The sequence below is a fragment of the Mustela nivalis genome (assembly GCF_964662115.1).
Source record: "Mustela nivalis genome assembly, chromosome: 18".
NCBI classification, from domain to species: domain Eukaryota; kingdom Metazoa; phylum Chordata; class Mammalia; order Carnivora; family Mustelidae; genus Mustela; species Mustela nivalis.
This window is the reverse complement of record NC_139037.1, coordinates 18,483,921-18,505,125: the sequence shown is the minus strand read 5'-3', so window position 1 is coordinate 18,505,125 and position 21,205 is coordinate 18,483,921. Positions and strand designations below refer to the sequence as shown.

Here is a 21,205-nt window from a genome sequence, read left to right as displayed (position 1 = left end):
GGATTCAGGCCCACACCTGGTTCCTGCTCAGCAGGGAGCCTGCTTCTGCTTCTCCCTCTCCCCTGCTCATTCTGTCTCTCTTCCCACTCTTTCTTTCAAATAAATTTTTAAAATCTTAAAAAATAAAAGTCTGAAACTGAAAGTGCATGTGAATCACCGGGGGAATCCTGTTAAACTGCAGATTATGATTCAGAAGGTCCCGGGTAAGCTCTCTGATCCTGCATTTCCAACAAGCTCTGTGATGCTGGCAACGTGGCTGTTCTGTGGACCACACTGAGGAGTACCAAGGATCGCTACAGGTTACAAGAAGGTCACAAACCACAAAAGAAAAAGTCCATGAAAACTAAAATGAAAGAGTCAGATTCTTCTCAAAACAATACATTAGCCATAATATAAGCTCTAATGTAAAATTAAAACTTATCCATATTTCCTGATGGGATTCTGAACTTTGTAACATCTTTAAAATATCTTCATAAGGACTTCTTAAACCCAGAAGCCAATTTCTCCAAGCTTTGTGAGGGTCCCTGTCCCCACTAAAATCCCTGACTTGAGATCAAGACCGAGAAGCCACATACATGGGAGACTGTTTCAAGCTACCGTAGCCTTCCAGCAGGTCCCTTCCTTTCACTCACCCACACATCCTCTTGCGTTTAAATTCAAACATGAGACAAATGGCAGAATTACGTGAGGTTTTAGGGACTGGGCCCGCACGTTTTTCCACATGAAAAGCAAATTTCTACAACAAAACAGCACCTTACCAAAAGGCCATGACAAACACCACCAGTTTCCATTTCTGGCCTTCAGTGACAAAGTTCCAGCGCTGAGAAGGCAATTAGAGCTTTATACAAACTACTTATTTTCATTCTTTTACATTTTAGTGGCAATTTCTCTTTACTTTCAAAAGTCCACGGAATAAACAAAGGAAGGTAGGTTAGAAGGTCCTGCTTTCCACCTGGGTCCAAGTTCACGCCCTGCTCTTTTCTTTACTCATTTCTGATCATCGGGCTGTACTCAAACATTGGCTAGCTGCCTCTTAAAAGGCACCACCCTCCTCCCTCCCCCACCTCCTCCATTCTCCTTGCTAACAGCAGTGCCTAACTACAGAACCAACATATCCCTGAGAACATTCCAGCTGACCGGATAAGGTCAGTTTAAAATTCTAGGGAGGGATAACCTATTCCATTCGTCTCTCTTTAGAGCCCTTCAAAAATATCCCCTGGCCATCAGCAGAACAAAGCAGGAGAGAGAGAAAACAGTCTCAGATTCTGCAATTTACAAATACTGAGACCTTTACTTGAAGGGTATCCACATTTTGTATTATTCCTAAGGGATGTTTATCTATGTACTCAAGTAAGCATAAGCCCAGGGCTTGGAAGAAACAAAATGTACATACATTGCAGCTCCAAGCAAATGGCTTCTCTAGCTGAGAAGGCTATAAAGTTTTGTTGTGGGGACTCAGAGGAAGGCCTACCTGTGACAGGGAAGGTGGGGACACACTTTTTTCCTGAACTGGAGCATGCCTTGTCCACAAGAGAGCTAAGCAACTACCCAGAGAGGCCTGTTACAAAACCATAAAAGAGGAGCAGGGCTGGCAGGCCCCTGCCCTAAATACCCTGGAAGCAGAAAATAAGAACTCTAAGAAATGAGCGACAAGTCTGACGGAAAGTTCTGTTGCTGTTGCCTCCAACACTGGCTGCCCTCCTCGAGTGATTTAACTCTGGGCACCAATTGGGCAATGCCAGCCACCCAGCAGGGACAGAGGCTTCAAGGATGCTGGTTGGGTCTTCTAGGTTAATCAGGGGGAATCAAATCTCCCCATTATAAAGTGGAGACTCTGAGGGGCAGATCTGGGCACCCCCCCCCCCACTGCATCTAGGCTACATGCCTCCATTCAACCCATCTGTTGAGTGTCTACCCTATGCCTCGCACTGGGCTAGGTGCGGCGCAGGAAATCAAGCCACAGTCCCCAGTGGTGGAAGCAGACACAGAGAAGGGCCTTCAGGGGAGGTAGAGGTTGTGCGGGCCCCGAAAACCTGCCACAAATTGCTGTGACCAGTAGTCACTCAGGGGACAGCATGACCTCCGCGCTGGACTTCGTTGACCACGAAGCCCAAAAATGAAAAAGGCTCGCGACGGCGAAGGCGGGAGTGAACAGGTAGGCCCGCGGGAGGGGGGCAGGTGTTCGAGTAGGAGGCGCACAGGTGAAGTGCGGGGCTGGAGAGGGCACGGTCCCCAGGGAAGGTGGGAGGGTGGCCCAGGACCCCGAGAGGAAGAGGGAGCGCGAAGGGCTGGAGTCTGGCTCCGGGACGCTGGTGCGCGGCGGCGGCCGGCCGGGCCTGCGCCCCCGAAGCGGGAGCGGGGAGGGAAGGCGCCCAGCTAGGCCGCCCGCCCGCACCTGGGGCCCCGCCCGGCACCTACCACTTGGGCGACCTTGAGGCAGCCGAGCGCGCCGCGCAGGTAGTCGGGGTCGCAGCGCAGGCCGGCCAGCCCGCGGCGCTGGCTCACCGGCTCGGTGGTGGGCTGGTACGGGCTGCTGGCGCCCGAGATCATGGAGGTGCTCGAGGCCTCGCCCTCGAAGCCGTCCAGCTCCTCGCCGCTCCGCATGCTGCCGCCCGGCCCCGGGCCGCCTCGCGCGGCCGGCCCCCGGCGCCCGGAGCTGGCGGGCTCAGCGGGGCCGCCGCATCGCCGCCGCCGCCTGCCCGACCGCCCGCGGCCCGCCCCGCCGCCGCCGCCTCCTCTGCGCCCGCCGCCCGGCTGCAGCCGCGGCTCGGTCCGCTCGGGCTCAGCTCCCGCCGCCTCGGCAGCGGAAAGGGAGGGAGGCGGGAGCAGGCGGAGAGGGAAGGAGGCGGGAGCCGGCGCGGCGGGCCGGGAGGAGGCGGAGCGAGTGCCCACCCGCCGGCCGCTCGGCGGCGCTCCGCGGCTGCGGCGAGATGGGGGCGAGGGCCCGCGCCTCGGGGGCCTCGGGGGGCGGGGCTCCGGCGGGCGGGGCGGGGCGGGGCGCCGTCTCCTCAGACCCCGCCCTCACCTGCCGTGCGCTGGGGCCGCAGGGACCGGCTCCAAGTCCTGCCATCCCCGCGAGCGAGGGAGGGGGTCGTGAGGGCGGAGAGGAATGAGGGCTGAGGGAGCATCAGAGTGAACCCAGACTGCACAGAGTTGCTTTCCCAGGGCGCTGCCTTAGTTTCTCTTCTGGAGAGAGTGGGGTCCTCTGCAGTGGGCTGGGAGACTTCCCGGTGAAGACCAAGACGTGCTATGCGACCCCTGCTGCGAGCGGTGCTTGGTCCCGGGTGGGTAGGGTCAGAGGGAAGCTAAGGGTCTGGATCCCCTCCCTGGGAGCCTTGCGACAAACCAGAACTGAAGCCAGACAGAGTGCAGCGGGAGTGAAAGAATGAATGAGGGGTCGCTCAGCACAAGGTCTGCAGAACAGACACGATAAATATTTGTAACTCCCGATGTAAGTTCTGGATCCACCGGCCTGACCGTGGAGGGGCGCTAGCACATTGTAGACCCTCCGTAAGCAACGTTAGTTGCTTCTCTGCTGAAAAGATTTTGCAATCTCTTTCTAATCGTCAAGTCAGGTTGAGTACAGATTTTTGCTCTGACGGGCATTAATTAGGGACCAATTTGCAATTCAAGTGTGAAGGCTAATTTTAAGCTTAAGTAAAACACTGACTTTCTAAGAATTGTCGCTTTGGTACTGAACTCTTACGCACTCTAGGCACTGAGCAAGATAATTGAAGAAGGTATTATTGTTCCCATTTTTCAGAAGGGCAGACTAAAGCTCAGGAGTGGTAGTAGCTTGTCTCCAGCGACACAATTCCGTGGTGAGCGGAACCCAAGTACCAACATTTCACTAATGTTGCCTCAGATATAATGTAGATAGCCTGGTGAGCTCCAAGCTGAGGTGCAGTAAACATCATAACTAAAAAGATCTCCATTTAAAGGGCTTTCACCTTCAGGTTACCAAAGAAGGGAAAACCAATATCTCTAATACTCTATTCAACCAAGAAATCTGTATTGGGCACTTACTGTGTGCTAAGAAATATACTAGGATCTGGAAATAGACTGCCAGTAAAGATGATGGGTTGGATGTAGGCTTTGGCCTCTGTTGTCTCCCCAAAACCCAGTAAAATGACAGTGATGAGGGATTTATTTATATATTTATTTATTTTTAGCATGAAACCACTGGGTTGGGGCGCCTGGGTGGCTAGATCTTTAAGCGTCTGCCTTGGACTCAGGTCATGATCCCAGCATCCTGGGATTGAGCCCACATCAGGCTCCCTGGTTGGCTGGAAGCCTGCTTCTCCCTCTTCCACTCCCCCTGCTTGTGTTCCCTCTCTCACTGTGTCTCTGTCAAATAAATAAATAAAATCTTAAAACAAAACAAAACAAAACAAAAACACTGGGACAAAGAATGGGCATGGGAGACAAGGGCAACAAAGTGTTGGAAACAGAATAGCAAATGGGCAAGTAATAACTGACTGAGCAGATCTAAGAAAGCTAAACCCTAAACTGGCACAGGAAAAAGCTGAGTTACAACCTGGGTTATATCACAGGACAGAGGGCTCCGGAACCGGCAGCACCAAGCCCATGTAGGAGTTGATCACTAGGCACAGTGAAGGGCAGGAGTACCCTACTGAAAACTATGTATCTGTGTGTGTCTATGTGTATCGACTTGGATGCTAAATAATATGAAAGCAAAAAAAAAAAAAAAAAAAAAAAAAGTTTAATGGAAGAATTGAAAGGAAGTCGTATGGGAAGTAGAGCTGAAAGTCAAAGAAATGGGAAATGAGAGAAAAGAAAATTAGAGAAATAGTCCAAGAGAATAATAGAAGAGTAAGGCTTCCATAAAGCTAAAACCAAGGAAATGGAGGGAAGAAACCATAATAATTCAATAACATTTTCCAGAACCAAAGCATATGAGTTTTGGACATTGCCCAGGACAGTGAATGTACATGGACTTGCACCCAGGCCCATGGGACTGTCAAGGAGAAGATTCTCAAGGTTACAGAGAGGAACACAGCAGGTTTCACTATAAAGGACTGCGAATCAGAAAGGCATCAGACTTTTCTACAGCAACTTTGGGAGCTACAAGGAAATGAAGCAAACCCTCCCACATCCTGAGGGAAATGATCCCCACCTTGAAATCTGGTTCTGTCTGGAGGATCAATCAGGTACAAAAGTTGATGTCTCTTTCAAACAGGCAAGGCACCCTTTGTCCTTTTCTCAGGAGGCTGCTGGAGGACTCCACCAGAATTAGGATTTAAACCAAGGAAACAAAGGACGTGGAATGCAGGAAAAGGTGGATGCTGTCTAGAGAGAGGCGGTGAAGAGCCCAGGGAGAGGCGGGCAGAGACTCCAGTGCAAAAGGGCAGGAAATCAACCAGCCCAGACTGGAGCAGCCAGAGGCTCTAAGAGACCTCCTCAAGATGAAATTAATGTGTTGAGTGTACAGAAAGAGAGATACATAGTTTTGAGAAGATCTTGAGATAAGTTATGGATAAATGCATAGAGAATGAGGCAAATATTCATATATATTTATTAACTGCAAGGGAAATAAAATGATGCATAGAAAACAAGTATGGTAAATCTCAAGGCTCAATAATATTTGCATAAATATAATAATTTAAACAATGAATGCTGATCTAACCAGAAATAAGTAACTGGAGCAGAAAGCAAGGAAAGAGGAACAGGATGTGTGCAGGTATGATAGGGAGAAGCAGAGGGTATGCGAGAGATTGAAATACTCATCATCTATCATGAGAGATCAGTAGATGCTTAAAACTGAAAAATCAAGAGGTAGCAGTATAGGCATGCTAATTAAAAATATAAAGATAAGTACAAAAACAATCAGTTAAAAGTTTCAAAGTGTTGCCTATGGGGAAAAGGAAATTTAATGAGGGTTCCAGGCCTTGTAGAACTATCTGATACTCTCAACTTGGTGCACATACAACAAAAATAAAAACTAAGCTGGGTGTCCTGGCTGGTTTAGTCAGCAGAGCATGTGACTCTTGATCCTGGGGTCATGAGTCCGAGCCCCATGTTGGGTGTAGAGATTACTTTAAAAAATAAAATATTTAAATATGTTTAAATTTCTAAGAAGAAAAGCTAAGTTTAAAAGAATTTTTAGGGCGCCTGGGTGGTTCAGTGGGTTAAGCCACTGCCTTCAGCTCAGGTCATGATCTCAGGGTCCTGGGATCGAGTCTCACATCGGGCTCTCTGCTCAGCAGGGAGCCTGCTTCCTCCTCTCTCTCTCTGCCTGCCTCTCTGCCTACTTGTGATCTCTCTCTGTCAAATAAATAAATAAAATATTTAAAAAAAAATTTTTTTTAATAAAGGAACTTGAGAGTCCATGGTGAGCAAGGCCAACACAGTCCCCCCACCCAGCACAGGCATGGAGGGTAAGCACTGGAAGCCGGTAAGTCTAACAGAGCATGTGCTGAGTGTTGTTCATGGTGCTATGGGAATTTCCAGCAAGGATTTAATTGAGTCTTGGGATCAGAATTTTGGCTGAGATTTGAAATGTGAAGAGCAGTTAGCGAAGCAAAGAGATGATAAGGGTTGAAGGAAGTGTGTTCCAGGCAGAGGGAACGAGATGTGCAAAGGCCCAGAGACAAGCGAAAGCAAGGCACCATGAAGAGGCTCAAACACAGAATTCAAAGGGAGGAGGATGGCGGACAAGACCTGAAGCTGGAAGCAAGCCTCTGGTCGGTCCCTACAGACCCCTTGTGGGCTGTGTGGCAGGGTGGACTCTGAACAGAAGAGTGTTCAAATGAGACAGTGACCTGGGGAGGCCTGACTGTTAGAACTCTGACTTCACCGAGGGAGAAGGATAGAACGGAAGTGAGATTAGAGTCTCCTCCAGCACGTATTAACTGTTCCCTGTTCCTGGACAATAGCCTAGGTTTATTTTTAGTTCTAGGGACAGACTCAAAATTTTTACTTCTGGTTTTTAGCAGAAGTTAAACAGACTTCCAAAGGATGTTGTTAGGAATCCCACATCGTAATGGTAGGTACAACCTGGCATTACAGTGTCTTCCTCAGTTTTAAATTGTAATATATCTTGAGTCTGTGGCTGTAGCTGTGCCTTCAAGTGTCTGTCAGTGCTGAGATCAAAATGAGGATGATAATGACAGAGAAGTGAGCAGCCTTCTGCCAGGTTCCTTGGTTTCAGGGTCTAGTCCACATATCCAGGGCTGAGACAAGGCAACAAGACTCAAAAGCCTGATGGATAAACCAGATGTTACTTTATTAATTGCTGTCAGTGCATAGACTCTACCGGCAATCATAATGCCGACTTTGTATCTCACTCCCTGAACCCCTCCTGAAAGACTTTCTTGGAGCAAAGCATTCTTAGATAAGGGCTAATCCCAGGATACCCTGGATCACCTGATCAGGCGTTTCTCAACCTCTCATTTAGCCCGGAGCTTGGTTCCCTCCAAGGACAACCACCTCCAGGGCTGGGGGACCTCCTCACTCTAGTCCCACTCCAAAAACACAATGATTCCATGGACTCATGGAAAGTTCTAACCTCAAGAGCATCGGTCCTCCAAGGACTTTAGATCCCTAATTCCATGAAGGACTGGGAGCAAAACACCTTCCTGAATGGTGTGGTCCCTGGTGGTCTATACCTGGAGGCAGTGCCTGGTGTTGCTGAGGCAAAAGGGGGTTCATATTTCACTTCATTTCTTCCTGAGGCCTCTCCCTCGTGCATCTCTGTCAGTGCTGAAGGTGCGGGTAGCTTTTCCAGTAACTTCAATTAAGCAATAGATCTAATCTACTTTTAATAAGCTCAGTAATTAGCAGGATCCCTAGAGACTTCTCCTTCAAACAAAAATATAGGCTGTGTTGAGGAACAAGAACATTTCAAGCATGAAGTATACAGCGGGAAGATGAATTAGGTTTAGCATTAATAATTATCAGTGTTAATGTCAAAATGAACAAAATGCCCAAGAAAATCTTCTGATTAATATCACAAGACAAACAAGTTGCTTTGAAACGTTTTCACTTGTAAATGGCCTTTCAAGGAAAAGTACCCATACAAATTCCTTATGTCTGAAGGATTAGACTCAAAGGCATAAAAATAAACAACCCATTTTTATGTTTGAAAGAAGCAGATGCCCCTTGTCCTCCATGGGAGGACCGACCGGACCCCTCCAGCCTCGTTCCCACACGCCTGGAGGGAGGGGCTGGGCCTGGGCGAATTCCAGGCGGGAGCAGTTTGGGGATTGGAGTTAACTGCTGCTTCTGAAAAAACGTGTCTCTTCAGCCAGAAAAATGCTCTCCAAGTCTTCTCTAAAAATAGTACTTGCTGGGATTTTCCAGTTTGACATTCTTTCAGTTCCTGTGTCCAAGGACAACTCAAGCCAAGCCATCTGCGCCCCTTCCCAGAGATGCCGGTGAAAGCTCACCCTCCGTGGGAGGCCAGTTGGAAGGTCCTGCTGCCACCAAACTTCGTGGGCACTTGAGCATTCAGGCAAAGATTCCCCTGTTCAGCAGCTGCCTTGCTTCTCCCTGGCAGCCCTCCACCTTCCCTTCTTGTGGCAGAGGGGAGAGAATGGTTTTCTGGGGAAGGTGGAAAGTATGACCGTAAGGAAATGTGGGTGCTGCCTTCACTTACCTCCTGTCCCCATGGCCATGCCAGGCCGGATGCTGACTAAACTAGCCTGGGTAACTCAGGGAGCCTCTGTGGTAGCCAGGCGGGGACATATATAAACCAAACCTTTGCCAATGGCCTGCTTCCATGTGCCAGCCATTGGGCCACATGCTGCAGCCTTGAGGATCTCACGGAAGCACTGGAGCGGGGGTGGGGGTGGTCACTGTGAGGCCATAGTGGGCATGCTTGCTTCTGTCTGCCTAGCATCCATCCCCCTGCTTCTAACAACAGCACCCCCACCTCCTTCTGCACTGCTCCTTTCTACTCCAATTTCCACTTCTCATCTCCCAGGTGATGCCCACCCAGGAAAGGTCAGCCCCTGACTCAAGAATGAGAAGTCATGGTCCCCTTCTCCCCTAGATTGGCTAGGGTGGCCTTGGGGCTTAAGCTGAGCCCATGAATATCCTACCCCGGGCTTTTTCTCTCTAGAATGAGGGGTTTACAGATTTAGGTATGCATGGGAATAATTGAAGGGGTAGATTTTCAGGACCTCCTCCAAGAATCTGATACTTGGGCCTAAGGTGGGGACAGGAATCTGCTGATGCAAATGTCTACAGGACTACCAGACCAGTACAATTGCCTGGGGTAGGAGGGGGCAGGGAAAGCTTCAAGGAGCTAACCTTGGTCTTGAAGGCCAAGTAGGAATTCACTCAGCAGCATGTGATCCCGCCAATAGTTGTGTCTTCTTGAAACAGTCTCCTTGCCTGGTATAATATGGCCCCAGGCTCTCCTGTTTTTTTTCCTACCTCTCTGGCTGCTCTTTTCAGTCTTCTTATAGGTTTGGTCCCTGGAGTTCAGTATTTCTCAGGGTACTAGCCTCATCACCTTCCCTAACTCCACACTACTCGTCTGAGCTCAGCCACTTAGATCCACTTACCTAGTAGACGTCACCCTTGGGTTCCTGAATTTCATGAGGCTGAAACATAATTCATAATCCCACCAGCTGGCACCCCAAACCTGCAACCCTGCCCATTCCTTTATGAGGCCAATAGGAGGAGGAGCCATTTTTAATTACATTCCATGGGCCAGATATTGCTCTATCCAGTTTTCATATATTACCTCATTTAATCCTCAAAGTAGACCAATGAAGAGGGCTAACTCCTAGGTCTCCTATAGGGCTCAAGCTAGATGTCAACTCATTCAGGAACATCTTCCTGAGTCCCCAGGCAGGGTCAGGGGCTCCTGCCCTGGCTTCCCCAGCCCCTTGCATCAAAGTATTTACCAACCCATCCGCAGCCCTTCCAGATCATAATCTCTGTTGTGTCTGCTGAGCCCGGCCCAGGGCCTGACATGTGGTAAGCATGCAAGGAACCATCTGAGGAACAAAGGACCATCTTCACTGGCTTTGTCACTTCAGATGAGATGTTAACATCTGTGTGCCTCAGTTTCCTCGTCTGTAAATTGAAAAGGGTTTAGAAGTCTGTCTGAGACAAAGTAGACACTCAGAAAATGATCACTCATTATTGTTGTCATATTGTGACAGAAAGGCCTGAGGGGTTTGGAAAGAGGTGAGCAGTCTGAGTGTGTGTTCAGACAGAGAGGGTTAAAGGGCCTGAGTAGGGCAGGGGCAGGGACGGACAGGCAGGGAAGGTTGGGAACACATTCTGAAGGCCCCTGCACTCAGGAAAGCCATCAGAGCTGTACTGAGCTCTTTAAGCAGGGGACTGACAAGATCAGATTGGGGTGAAAACAAAAAGTAGAGATGAATAATTCAAAGTCTTATCTTCTCTATCAAATGGGTAGCAGACTCTGTTGCCTTAAATAATGTATAGAGACTTTTAAAAGAAAAAAGGTCTCAGAGCCCCCAAGAGGACATCTGTGGATGCCTAGGGATCCCCAGACCCATTTGGGGAAACCCTGGTACGGCCAGAAACATGCAAAGAGTTCAGGGAGCCTGATTCTTGAAGGGGGGGCTGGAGGTTGCTTGCATCTGTGGGCATCTGAGCTAAGTCTTAGAAGGAGGGACAGGCCTTGGGCAAATGGTCAGAGTGAGCACGAAAGTATGATAGTAGGACAAGCCAAGGGCAGAGTCCAGGAGGCAGGGAGGGAAATGAAGTAGTGGCTGAGGGATGTATTTATTAAAGAAGTCATGGGGATGGAGTGGTTTTAGGAACTACTGTCAAAGGCACAAATGCTACATGGTTTTTGCTCTTTAGCCTGTATACATGGGCAGACTTGAAAGTTGTGTTTTAAGATTTTATTTATTTATTTGAGAGAGCAAGCACAGAAGCAGTGGGGAGAGGCAGAAGGAGAAGCAGACTCCAAGCTGAGCAGGGAGACTGATGTGGGACTTGATCCCAGGACCCCGGGATCATGACCTGAGCTGAAGGCTAACACTTCACCGACTGAGCCACCTAGGCACCTGGAAGTTGTTTCAATTAAATGTATTTACTTGGGGCCGCCTGGGTGGCTCAGTTGGTTTGGCAACTGATTCTTGATTTTTGGCTCAGGTCATGATCTTCTGGTCATGGGATCAGCCCCACATTGGGCTCCACGCTCAGCAGAGAGTCTACTAGAAAGTCTCTCCCTCTGCCCCTCCTCTGGCTCACATGTGCTCTCTAATAAATCTTTTTTAAAAAATGTGTTTACTTGGAAACAATCTCAAAATTACAGAAAAAAAAACAACCCTCTAAAAAACCAAAAGCCTGTCAGTAGAAAGAACTTTTTCCCCCTTGACTATTTTTTTTTAATTTTATTTTATTTATTTGACAGAGAGACATCACAAGTAGGCAGAGAGGCAGGCAGAGAGAGAGAGAGAGGAGGAAGCAGGCTCCCTGCTGAGCAGAGAGCCCGATGCGGGACTCGATCCCAGGACCCTGAGATCATGACCTGAGCCGAAGGCAGCAGCTTAACCCACTGAGCCACCCAGGCGCCCATCCCCCTTGACTATTTCTTTTTTTTTTTTTTTTTTTTTTTTTTTAAGATTTTATTTATTTATTTGACAGAGAGAAATCACAAGTAGATGGAGAGGCAGGCAGAGAGAGAGAGAGAGGGAAGCAGGCTCCCCGCTGAGCAGAGAGCCCGATGCGGGACTCGATCCCAGGACCCTGAGATCATGACCTGAGCCGAAGGCAGCAGCTTAACCCACTGAGCCACCCAGGCGCCCCCCCTTGACTATTTCAAAGTAAGTTTCCAACCTAATATCCCATTACACCCAACTATCTTAGCAGTGCGTATGTGCTACAAACAGGGACATTGTCCTCCTTTACCAGAATACAACCATCAAAGGCAGGAAATTATTACTGATCTGTTACTACCATGTAATCCTCGGATCCCATTCACATTCTGTCAAATGTCCCTATGTGTTCACAGCCAAAGCTATCCCAGTAAGGATCATGCACTGTCATAGCCGTCCTATCTCTTTAGTCTCCTTCTGACTAGAACAGTTCCTCAGACTCGTCTTGACTTTTATGACATTCACACTTTTGAAGATTACAGCCAAAATTTTGCAGGAATGTCCTGCAATTTGGGTTTCTCTGACATTTCCTCAGGATTAGATTCAGATCATACATTTTTGGCAGAAATATCCTAGAAGCAATGTTGTATTCTTCTCAGTACAGCGTATCGGGAGGCACAAGATTGTTGTTTGTCCGATTACTAATGACGTTCACTTTGATCAGTAAGTAAGATGAAGCTTGTCTACCAGCCTGATCCACTGTAAGTTACTCTTTGTAATGAACAAACCTGAGTCACATTGAGCACACAAATAAATATTGATTATAATGGACAACCCATTGAATAAATCATACATTGAAATACTAATGAGGAATGAGACATGGAATGCTGTTTCTGATTAAACTTCCAATTTATACCAGCTACAGACTCATGATTTCTTATTTTTTAATGGGTTAGAATCCTTTTCAATCTGTTTTTTTTCCCCTCATATTGTGTCTGATTTGACTATGGGGTCCTTTGTTTTTTGTTTTGATATGTCTCCCTATTCTTTTAGCTCTTTCTTACTTTCTGGCACAGATCTCCCAAGCTCACTTATACTTTCCCTGCCCCAATCCTAGAATCAGCCATTTCTCCAAGGAGCTCCAATGTAGTTTATTGGAGAATGGTATTTGGAAACCAAAATCTAGGCATGAGCTGTGGTCACTTGGGCTGATGCTGCTCCTAGTCCCTGGTGGTGCAAAGAGCTAGGAAATACACACATGTATAGTGTATATCTGTATCTATAGGCTTACATGCAAATCTGTTATTACTGAATACCATGAGTTCACACTAATATCTCTAATTCCAATATTCTAGTTTTCCCTTTTTTAAAGATTTTATTTATTAGAGAGAAAACAGGAGTGGGGGAGGGGCAGAGGGAGAGGGACAAGCAGACGCCTCACTGAGCAGGGAGCTCAATGGGGGACTCAAGCCCAGGACCCTGAGATAATGACCTGAGCCAAAGTCAGATGCTTAACTGAGCCACCGAGGCCCCCCTCTCATTTTCTCTTTCTCCACTATTTGTTACTCCCTTCTCTGGTGATGAGAAACCTGGCTGTTATCTTTGATACACTAATTTACATGATCAATGCCCCTGTATGTAACCATTTTCCAATGCCCATCACCCCAGTCCCTGCAGATGCTCTCCTACCACATGACCCCACACTGGGCCCCAACTCTCACATGGAGACTCACGTCACCCGACTCAGTTTCTGACACTCCATGTGGATGCCCTTCTTCCCGGCTCTGGGCTGACACCTGGAGTTAGGACAGCCCCCGATGGGTCTGCCGTCTTCACGCCCCCGAGAAGAGTGAGGAGGTTTTTTAAATGCCAGGCCATTCCCCCATCCACCGCCCCCACCTAGGGACAATCTCTTCACTCTGCTCAGTTTCCAGAAACTGGCTTTGGGTCACCACAGCTTCTCACCCCAGCCCCAGCCACCTACTGTGCTCTGCCCATCTCAAAACTTTAGGGCCACATCAGTGGGGAAGAGGAAAAGCATCAAAGATTTGAGGTTTTATTTTGAGCAGAGAAGCGGACTGTGGTGTTAGACACATTGCTTGCATTGTCTGTTGCTCCCAGACCATCAGTCCTGGAGGGGCAGAGCCTCTTGTTTACCTCCTTAGCATCAATATCTCGAGTGTCACCCACTCGTGCCCACTGTTCCTTGGAAGATGGCAATGGTTGCCGAGGAGAGGCAGGGGGAGGCCCCAAGAGACCACATACCTCAAGCACGTATTTGGAAGCCCACGCGTGCAGATGGCGGGGCGCTGTCTTGCCTAAGAAACCAGGCAGTTGCCCAGGTGATGGAATTTATAGTGTGCCGAAAGCTTGTCTGCCCTAAAATAGCTCTCTTGCTCACGGTCTCAACTAGCAATTTGCTTCTCTGTATTTCAGGCCTGGTGTTTAGCACTGCCCCTGGGGGCTGCGGGCAGGCGTACAGATTTTAGGTAGAGGAAGGCAGCCGGGCAGCAGCAAGGACACCTGGATTCTCTGTTCCCTTTCGTGTAACTTCCCTCCCGGGCCTTATTTCCCCATCTCGAAAGTGGTGATTTCAAGCACTAGAGGTCTCTCCCTCAAATAGTTCAGGGCTGGTTCTGTTTCAGGACCATCTGCACACTTGGCACTGTGCCCGGCACTCACCTCAACGCATCCACCCTCCCCATGAGGCAGGAGATGGAGTCTCCTCACCACTTTCCAGATGAGGATGCTAAGACTCAGAGAGATGATGTGACTCACTTGTCTGCAATTACACAACTCTTCAACTCTGGAGCCGGGACTCAAAACCCCAGCCTACCTGACAGCCCATGTGTCAGGGCTGGGGCCGTGGGCTATGTTTTTCCTTTTATGCAGAGCAGTTCTGGTTCAGCTCAATGCCAGAAATACTCATGGTTCCAAGCGTGGGCAAGAACCATCTGGCAGAGTGGCTGGTTTGAGACTGGGTTTGGTGATGCCTCCCTTGAGGACTTGGGAGCCTGGAAAATCGAGGTGTTTGCTGGATTGCCCTTTGTGCCTGCCACCATGCCACCCTTGGGAGTCGGGAGAAACCTACTCCCAGGGGCAAAACTTCCCAGGGGTGTCCCTATAATGGCAAACCCACCAATTTACAAACGCTGATTTCCCCCAGTTCAGGGAAGGTGAGAAGGAAGAAGAGTAGGTGGGGCAGGAGGGAGGAAACTAAGAGGCCACACAGAAATATCACCGGACTCTAAATTCCAACAGTCATAAAAATAGGGATCTTGGCCCAGCCTTAGTAACCCCTTCATATGAATGTTCTCAAAGAACATTCTGCGGAACCTAGAGGATGTCCATAGTCACAGCTAGCTGGAAAAGCCCACACTGGAGCCCTTCTGAAAAGTCACACCTACCCAGTCACATGAAACAAAACGAAACAAAAATCCGTTTAGTTCAGTTTAAAAAAAAATTTTTTTAAGATTTTTATTATTTATTTATTTGACAGAGAGATCACAAATAGGCAGAGAGGCAGGCAGAGAGAAAGAGGAAGAAGCAGGCTCCCTGCCGAGCAGAGAGCCCGATGCGGGACTTGATCCCAGGACCCTGAGATCATGACCTGAGCCGAAGGCAGCGGCTTAACCCACTGAGCCACCCAGGCGCCCCAGTTTAGTTCAGTTTAACCCTGAGTCTTCCAATCCCACTCAACCACCCATAATGATATGCCCAGAACACACTGTGGGAAACCTAGATTTAGACTTTTATAAGTGGGAAGGAGAATGTCAAGAGTAAGGCTGCCCAGTGTGGGGCAGAGTCTGCAGCAGAATGGGGGGGCATGCTCATGTAATTACAGCAACGGGAAGCAAATCTTTGCTCTAAGAGGGAACATGTGCTGCTGTAAGACGGAACATGTCTATGTTGCTGTAAGAGGAAACATGTCCCCTAAGATGGGTTTTCAGGGTGCAAACCACCTAACGTTAATTGGAACCTCTGAAATACTTTCTCAACATGCACAATTTGTACACAAAGTCTAAACAACCACAGCCTTTAGCTTCCTGTATACTCTGGGGTTTAATTCCAGGCTAGCATTTGTTAGCCGATTCTGAGTAGGTAAAAAATGGATTCACAGAAAATGGCGCCAAATATTTTAAATATCAAGGACAGATGTAACATGCCACAGACTGCTGACAGATGTACCAAGCACCCCCACTCTTTCAAATAAATTACTGCCTTAAAAAAGTATAAATAGTTGAATTCTTCCCCAAATAAAAATTAAGATGCTTATAATCTTAAGTTCACATCTTGCTTGCCTTTTGTAGAACTTTAAATAGTTCTTTAAAGAAGCTGATTGGGTGAGGTGGCTTTGGAGGGGAGGTAGGGTGGGGAAGATGGAGGAACCTGATGATCATTTCCGAATGTTAATTCAGTTCAGTTAAATGTTCAAGAAAAACATCATATATGAAGATATCTCAACGGTCTTGTGATTCAGCTTGGTTGATGAAAACAAGATGGAAAACAAAGTTAAGTGTTAACAGTACTGGAAAAATTTTTAACTTTACCCACATTGGAATTTCTTTCTTTTTTTCTTCTTTTTTTTCTTTTTTTTTTTTTAAAGATCTTACTTATTTACAGAGTGAGTGCATAAGCAGGAGGAGGGTCAGGACAGGGGGCTCGATCTCATGACCCTGAGACCATGACCATAGTTGAAATCTATAGTTGGCCACTTAACTGACTGAGGCACCCAGACACCCCTACAAGCTGAAATTTCTCAGGATCGGGAAATTTTAGGAAAGCTAGGCAACTCCTTTCTAAAATGCTGCCCAAGGTTGCGGAAGGGACTTCATGACCTCAACCCTCCCACACAGAACCCTTCCCGCTATCGGATGCCCACCCTCATCCCCCCACTGCTGCCCTCTCAAACCTCTCCTTTCCCTTCAAGCTCCAAGATTCCTTCAGACTCAGGGCCCAGGGAGACTTCTGGGCTGCTGCTCAGCTACGGTCTGGCTCTTTGTACCAACAGGGTGCACTGTCCACCCACGGTGGGCATTTTGGCTTCCTCCTGCTTTCAATCCCTTGGCTACAGCCCTGTTGTTGCTGTCTCATCAGAACAAACCCCCTGTACCTCAAGTGGCAGAGTACCAGGACAGGACATGGCATCCCTGTGGCTATCTGCAGGCCTTACAAGGGAAGAACTATGCTACTGAACAGCAAGCACTGTCCTTGCCTCCAGAATCCAGGCTCAGGTGTGGCATCCCGCGGCAACTGTGCCAGGCAAGAGCTTACAGGTAATCCATCCCTTCAACCTCTATTTCCTTTACAGATGAAACACTGAACTGCAAAATGTGAGATGCCACAAATGGAAAGGGTAGGTTCTACACAGGTACAAATGAGGTTGCTGGAACAATGTTTAAATTGCAGTTTCCAAGAGGCATCTTCAAGGCCAGCAATCACACTAAAGACCAACCACATGCCAGACGCAGGTATGCGTCCTCTACTGTTCACAATGACTGGGAAGAAATTTTATCCTTCATTTATAGAGGAAGGAGGCCTAAAAGGGTGACATCCCCCAATGTGGGCTGCTTTCTTGTCCTGTTTTTTTTTTTTTTTTTTAAACACTTATTTTGGAGAGCAGGTCTGGCTGAGCGTGAGCCCAACATGAGGCTTGGTCTCACAACCCTGAGATCATGACTTGAGCCAGAACCTAGTCAGACACTCAACCAATTGAGCCACCAGGCACCCCTCTCATTTTGCTTCTTGATCCATTCCCTATCTGTATCAGCTGTACCTGCCTGATTCAAAAGTAGTGAGACTTCGGTCAAGTCGGTGCAAGCACCAGGATTGGAACTCAGCAGAGCCCCTGCCTACCCCATTGTGCTAATTGCCTCCCTCTGTGTGCGGCTCCCAATCCAAGGTGACAGGCAGAGGAAATCTAGAGTGGGCTAGATTTGGTGGGTCCCCACAGCATGAGGGCCAGCAGGCAGGCAAACAGGCTGGCCTTGCATGCACACTCAGGGGTATCTACACTCACGAGGGTCAGTATGTTACGGCCTGACAAGAGCTCTTACCACAGGTGACCCCCAAAACTCTTCATGCCAGAAGAGGCAGAGGTCCTTCCAAGTCAGGAGAGTGGCAGGCCCCTCAACCCACCTTTTTCAGCAAAGAAACTATGATTATGGGCCGTTCTCCCTCTGTACAGGTATATTCTGTATTTTCTCTTTGGGTGCATTCTCTGCCAGTTTTCCCACCTAACAAGAATGACTTCTTCATCCAGGACAGAAATAGGAAAAGGTTAAAGAGCAATATACATGGGCTTAGTACCACAGATGAAAACTTCCGGTTGATAAATTTCCCTCATCTGCTTTATAGTACAGTACACACCAGCACAGCACCACAGTGAGCTCAAACTCCAAAGCAAGACGTCTTGTTCAGCCTGTGCCTTTGTTTCCTCTTCTGGAAACTAAGATGGAGATGATGGCAGCACTTGCCTCACAGAGTTGTTATGAAGATTAAATCGATTTATACAAAACATCTAGAGTCGTCACTGGTATACAGTGATCTCTAGTATACTTGGCTATTACCATGTGACTGCTAGTCATGAAATAAAATAATCCCCCAAGTACATCTTTATTCATCAAACTTCCTAAACTCAATTTCAAGGCAAAATATAACAATGAGTTAGTAAGTTCTACAACTGATAGGTGTTCAAAATGATGTAACCTTTAAAAAAAAATGATGTAACTTTCATGGACGGGATTCTGATAACATCTAACAAAAATTACAGATGTACAGTTACCTTTTACTAAGCAGTCCTGCTGTTAAGAATTACCCTGAAGATATATCCCCAAAGATTAAATTAAAAAAAAAAAAAAAACAGATGCACAGTTACTAATTGTAGCATTATGTACAAATAAGACCAGAAATGTCCTAAATGTCCACCTATGAGCTTGGCTGAATAAGCTATGTTACGTCTGCATAACTGAGCACTATGCAGCCATTAAAAAAAGGATAAAGACTTGAAGACAGAAGACCGAACTCATATAAATCAACTTTTAGGTGATATTAAGTGAAAAAAGCGTATATTGTATGTCCACTGAAAAGGCCTAGATCCAACAGCATCCAGTAACATTCACTGTGCCTACAGTCTAGACCTTGGCTCTAAATACCAATCCCCACTAAAAAGAACCAGGACTCCTTGGAAAAGTAGCTAATTCCAGGTTAGAGGCAAGGAAAATGCAAGGTAAGCCTGAAACATCTTTCTGTGCCAGCAAGTAAGGAAATGCTCCAAGACCAATGGGGGGCATATCAAAAGGACACAGCTGTATCTGACTCTGGTATCCAGTATATATAAAGAACTCTCACAGTGCAACAATAAGACAAATACCTTAATTTAAAAACGGACAAAGGATTTGAAAGACAATTCTAAGAAGATATACAAATGGCCAGTAAGTACGTGAAAAGATGTTCAACACCATTAGTCACTGAGATACCACTCTGCACTCATTAGGGTGGCTATAATTAAAACAAATGAAAACAAACAAGAAACTCCCAGAAAACAAGTGTTAGCCAAGTTGTGAAGAATTCAGAACCCCTATATATTTTAAGTGGGAATGTAAAATGATTCAGCTGCTGTAGAAAATAATTTGGTGGTTTTTCAGTTAAAACAGAATTGCCATATGACCCAGCACATACTTGTAGGTATGTGCCTAGAGAACATGTTTATACACAAACTTACCTATGAATGTTCCTAGCAGTATTACTCATAACAACTGAAAAAACCCAAATGTGTATCAACCGATAAGGGGATCAAATGAAATGTAGTTTTATCCATGCAATGGGGCATTATTTAGCCACACACACATGATCTAGTACTGGTACATGCTATGACATTAATGAACCCAGAAAACATGCTGCTAAATAACTGGGGTGGGGGGTGGTTTGTGTGGAGATTTGAACTAATAGGTATGAGGTTTCTTTTTAGGATGATGGAAATGTTCTGGAATTTGACAGTGGTAGTGGGTGCTCAACATAGTGAGTATACTAAGAACCCTTTAACATTTTAAAGTGGTTAGTTTTATGCTGCCGATTATAGCTCAATAAAAAGAAAAAAGGACACAGTTGGCTGAAGGGGTTCCCACTCATCAAATCTGGGACAATTTGAGCATCAGAAAGAATGAGTTATTGGATTATAACAGTCTGAATTACAAAATTCACAGTGAAAACAACCACCCAAAAAAGGAGAGGGAAGACAAAAAACTCTTTATATATGAATGCCAGCTAATAAATGCAGGAGGAATGATGGGATAAGAATACAGCAGTACTTGATTTAAGACTTTAAATTTTAAGACTTTAAGATTTAAACCAGTACTTGATTTAAGACTCCTAATGAGATAACTGATTTAGGCAAGGATCATCAGTGGATGCTACAACCAATGTGTAAAAGGTGGCTGAAGGGTGCCTGGGTGGCTCAGTTGGTTAAGCGACTGCCCTCAGCTCAGGTCATGATCCCAGAGTCCTGGGATCGAGTCCTGCATCGGGCTCCCTGCTCCATGGGGAGTCTGCTCCCTCTGACCTTCTCCCCTCTCATGCTCTCTCTGTCTCTCTCTCAAATAAATAAAATCTTTAAAAAAAAAAAAAAGGTGGCTGAAGATACTCAATGGTACCACCCACAGTTTTCTGGAGAGATCTAGGAGACACCACCTTAACCAAAAAATCAAACCCAACATCACCAACACAGGACAACCCAATGCGATGTCCTAGAACATACAAACCTCACTTATGTAGCATCCTTGCAAAAAACATTTAACCTGAATTGAATCATGAGGAAACAAAAAGACAAATCCATAATGTGGGATTTTCTATAAGACAACTGACCTGGACTTAGCAAATATATTTATGGGTAAAATGCCCTGACATTTAAAATTTACTTTAAATGACTTAGGGAGGGAAAAGTGTAAGAGCGCATGCATCTGTGTATGCACGTGACAGAGAGAGAGAGAGAGAAGTGGAGGGAGAAAAACCAAATGTTTCAAAATGTTAAAAACTGGTGACTCTATGTTAAAAAAAAAAAAGAACATAAGCATTCAATATACAATATACCTTCAACTTTTCTGTAGGTTTATAATTTTTCAAAATAAGAATGCTCGCTTTGGCAGCACATATACTATAATTTTTCAAAATAAGAAATCAAGAGGAAATGTGTATTATAAGTCAGCTTTAGAGAACAAAAGTTTAACATGCTTAAATGTAATAAACAGAAACTAGGTATCTCTAATACAACAAATATGATTTTCTTGAACGTATTTTACTGTTCCCCATTTAAATTGATAAAAAAAATTACAGTATAGTTGTTCAAAATTCCTCTATGAAGCCTGAAGCTTCTAAATTAGTTTAAGTAAAAGTAGCCCAATTCAATTGATAAAAAAGTTATCTAAGAGGCAAGAAAATATGTTGGATAACTCACAAACCCTCCTGTACTGTACCCAGCTTAGAACTCCACATACTTCAAAATATGGCTTCAAGATGTTTCTTCTTTAACAGAATTTCTGTTAAGTTTTAGTGAAAGAGGTATACATTTTTTGCTACATGGTAGACAGGCCATATGATTAGCAGACAATTCAACTTTTATCTCCAGTGAGATGATTTACCATAAAGAAAGCCACCAAAAG

General features: G+C 46.3%; 1 protein-coding gene across 2 annotated transcripts in view; it reads right to left on the bottom strand.

The window, feature by feature from the left end:
- The window catches only part of CMTM4 (CKLF like MARVEL transmembrane domain containing 4), a 73,489-nt gene extending 70,573 nt beyond the window's left edge, over positions 1-2,916 (bottom strand). For both annotated transcript variants that reach the window (XR_014305846.1, XM_082711994.1), the window contains exon 1: positions 2,419-2,916. Coding sequence is in view for 1 of the 2 variants with exons in the window: in XM_082711994.1 (XP_082568120.1) it covers positions 2,419-2,604 (186 nt within the window). In the remaining variant the exon portion in view is untranslated. The remainder of the gene's footprint in view (positions 1-2,418) is intronic.
- Between the last annotated feature and the right edge of the window lie 18,289 nt (positions 2,917-21,205).